General features: G+C 45.2%; 1 protein-coding gene across 6 annotated transcripts in view; it reads left to right on the forward strand.

The window, feature by feature from the left end:
- Window positions 1-3,801, forward strand: part of CALCR (calcitonin receptor) — a 360,448-nt gene that overhangs the window by 283,022 nt on the left and 73,625 nt on the right. For all 6 annotated transcript variants that reach the window (XR_008310066.1, XM_053263181.1, XM_053263180.1 and 3 more), the window contains one exon: window positions 229-355. Coding sequence is in view for 5 of the 6 variants with exons in the window: in XM_053263181.1 (XP_053119156.1) it covers window positions 229-355 (127 nt within the window). In the remaining variant the exon portion in view is untranslated. The remainder of the gene's footprint in view (window positions 1-228; window positions 356-3,801) is intronic.

A 3,801-nucleotide genomic window follows, 5' to 3' on the forward strand; every position in this document is an offset into this window, starting at 1 on the left:
ACAGAATGTAAGCATCAAGTTCCTTTAAATGTGAGCTGGAAAGCATGGGGCTTTAAACAGGTGTAAAAAGAAATTTTGTCAGCTCCCATGGCTTCAGTGCCAGCCATGTGTTTTCCAGCTGCCTCTTGCCAGATTGCAATCCTCTGAGCGAGTTGCCAACATGTGCTTGTTATAAAGTGACATAAGACTCAACATGCTAATTTACAATTTGTGGTGCATATTTTTCAGGAGCCTCAGCTGTCAAAGGATAACACTGCACAAGAACTTGTTTTTTTCCTATGTTCTTAACTCTGTGTTTACACTCGCCCACCTCATTGCAGTAGTGCCTGATCAAGACTTGGTAAAAAAGGATCCAGTGAGTATGATGCTTTCCCCTTTATTTTCCTAAATGAAGACTTCATTGTGGGTTGAATAATCTGAATTCTGCGTTCAAAAGCTAAGAGGAGGAATATCTTGCTGCCACAAAACAAAGCCTCCCTATATCCCAAAGCTTCCTAATACTCCCTATAGAGTAGGCTCATTCACACGATTCCTATCTGGGTCGGAGAAGTATTCAGTCAGGGTAAGAGAGGCAGGTGTGCGCCTGATCAGCAGTCATGAGAACCCGAAAGATAGATAGGAGGCAGGGAGAGGGATGATATGGGAGGCGAGAGCTGGGTAGGATGGCTTTTCATCCACCCTCAGAAAATGTTAGACAGAGAATCTGGGTAGGGCATGCCCTTCTTAAGAACATAAGAACAGTCTTGCTGAATCAGTCTCAAGGCCCATCTAGTCCAGCATCCTGTTTCACACAGTGGCCCACCAGATGCCCACGGGCAAGAGGCGAAGGCATGCCCTCTCTCCTGCTGTTGCTGCCCTGCAACTGGTATCCAGAGGCATTTTGCCTCTGAGCCTGGAGGTAATTTATAGACATCAAGACTACTAGCCATTGAGCGACCTGTTTTCCATTAATCTGTTTAAGCCCCTTTTAAAGGAACCCAAGCTGGTGGTCGTCACCACATCATGTAGCAGAGAATTCCATCAGTGGGTTAAGCGCAGTATGAAAAAGTGCTTCCTTTTGTCTGTCCTAAATTTCCTGGCAATCAATTTGATAGGGTGACTCATAGTTCTGGTGTGAGAGAGGGAGTAAAAAATCCACTCTATCCTCCCCAGCTCTCTCCTCGCACACAATGAGGTCGTTCATTGTGTGAAGCCTATCTCCTTTCCCCAACACGATCAGAGCCTGGACAGGTCTCTGCTGCCCATTGGTGGCAAGCTAGGTATCAATTGGGAGGCTGGGGGAGGAAGCCAAGCCACCAGGAATCCCACAATGCACTGCACAGGTAGCACAGTGCACTGGAAAATCTCCCAGCTTCCAGTTTACTCCTTCCTTTGACTTCTGTGGTAAATATGGCTGCCCGTAGCCCAGGAGCAGCTGCCCGCAGATGACCAGTGAGTGTGGTAGGAGGCATGCACTTGTCCTCATGCCTCACTTTCTGGCTGGGTAGAAAATCAGGGCTATCCAGGGGAGGAGCAGTGGGATCAAGAGCAATCCCATCGCTTCTCACGATCAACCTTAGCTGGGCTAGACCTGTCGTAGTTGGGTAGGGGTGGTTGTGAGATGGACCTCATTAACTCTCCCTACCTTGATTTGTAGATTCTCACAACCACTGATCAGGAGCTCACCCAGTTCCCTCCTACCCTGGCTCTCTCATCTGACCCCATATATGGTCATGAGAACAGCCCTTGTATTATTCTGGGTAGAACTATATCTAGTGAAAATAATGGATTCATCTCTCAGAACAGCAGCCCCATGTCACATATACTCGCTTCCCCTTCTAAGAGATCCATTCTGTCATTATCATGTCATTTCCCTGACACCCCAATTCACCTCAGTAGTTATTGCTGGCAGCAGTGGCAAAGCACACATTGTAATGTCATGACATGGGATACATTGAACTAGAAGTTTGCGGGTGGGGGTGGGTGGGAAACATGCCAGAGGGCTGCCTTTTTTTTATTGGCCCCATGTAACACGTAGTTGCACCCTGAAAAAGAACCTCATGAAGTCTGGCTAGAATATAAAGCCTTGTGTAGATCAGTAATTTGTAGGGGTTTTAGCCTGATTCAGACATTATGTTGTACAAGTGTACAGAATATGTGAATGGCTGTGCCTGTGTTCATTTTACAAGTGTACTTCTGTACCTGTGTTCAACTTAACATGTGAATGATTGTACCGGTGTTCAGATCTGAACCCGTATCCAGCCCTCTGAGCTACAGTCTAAACTCAGTGGGTCATACTAGTGGGCTTTTAGTCCATTTGTTTTCTATATCTGTGAGTCAATGAGTATTTGCCTGTCTTGTAAATGTGTTGGCCAATGATTCATTCATATAGAAACAGAGCTGGGGTTACCCCCCGTTGGGGAGAAGCTGGAGGAGCACACTCATGGCAGGGACATGATGGTGGCAAAGGCAGGTGGCTACAGGTGCCACCTGGGGAGGCAAAGTAGAGACTGCTGGACGGTGCTTGCACAGTGAGGTTTGGGAACATGGTGTCCCTGGGCTGGGGGGAGACAAGGAGTTGGACAGTCCAGCACTCTCACAAGATCCCGACACCTTCTTGTGGGAGGCAGTGCCCTTCATGACACTACAGTGACTGTACCAGGTGACTTAGAGCAGTGATTGACAGTGCCAAGGCTGCTCCAGGGAGAGTCGTGAGTCCTAGAAAGGAGTCCAGTTGGAGCAGCAACATAGCCACAGTGAGGAAAATCCGGGCATTGAAACCCTCTCTCAATGTCTGAGGCACACAGGAGTGGGAGACCAGAGATAAGCCAGATAGGCAGCCCGGCCATCCGAAATCCCACACACAAACTCCAGGTCAAATCAGTTCTGCAGAATTCCATATAAGTTCAATATGATTACACTGTAGAAGAGGAAAGGAAATGTTGTGTTTTGAGGGACAGCTAGAGATTTTTCTAAAAGTAACTTGCCCAGTTGGCATGTCAGAGAGAAAGGTTCTAATCTTCTGTGCTAGTTTGCTATAGTGTATAGAGGGTTTTTGTTTGTTTAATGTGCGGGCTGCCATTCAAACACAGATCCCTGCCACCATCACCTGTATTCTGAAGTGATATAAGCCTGATTCAGACACTATGCCGTACAAGTGTACATATATCTGTACACTCATACATGTGTTTGTGTGAATGACTGTACCTGTATTCATGTTAGAAATGAACCTGGGTACAGGCACCTTGAATTCATGGTACATATAGGAAGTGTACTGCGGTACCTGCATTTAGCATAACATGTAAATAACTGTGCCCGTGTACAGATCTGTACCTGTGTACACTGTACACTCATTGTACGAGTGTTGAACATAACATGTGATTGGGGCTATAGTCACAAGAGGAACCACTGTATTTCTCTTGGAATAAATTTATCTTGGAAATATAATCTGCCTTCTTCAGAATGTGCACTTTCATTCTACATATTTTCAGATGTCTGATGCCAACTGGGTAATCCACCTTACGCCTGTGTTGCCCTCCAAATCAAGTGCCACATGCCACAAAACACAACTTAGAGGGTTTTTTTAAAAAAACAAATAAAAGGGAATTGATATTTTAACCATTACATATATCATTTTATATGCAAACATATGGTGGAAGTGACATATAAACATTTAAGCAAAATAGGGTAATTAAAATGAGTAACTCATTGTAACTCAACTGAGAGGAGTTTTCCTTTGGTATCTGTATAAAAAATATGATGAGAATGTTTGAAACAAGTGAACAACACAGAGAAAGTGGTGCAGTTTGTCATGCTAACAAG

This window comes from Hemicordylus capensis, chromosome 6 (genome assembly GCF_027244095.1).
Source record: "Hemicordylus capensis ecotype Gifberg chromosome 6, rHemCap1.1.pri, whole genome shotgun sequence".
NCBI lineage: Eukaryota > Metazoa > Chordata > Lepidosauria > Squamata > Cordylidae > Hemicordylus > Hemicordylus capensis.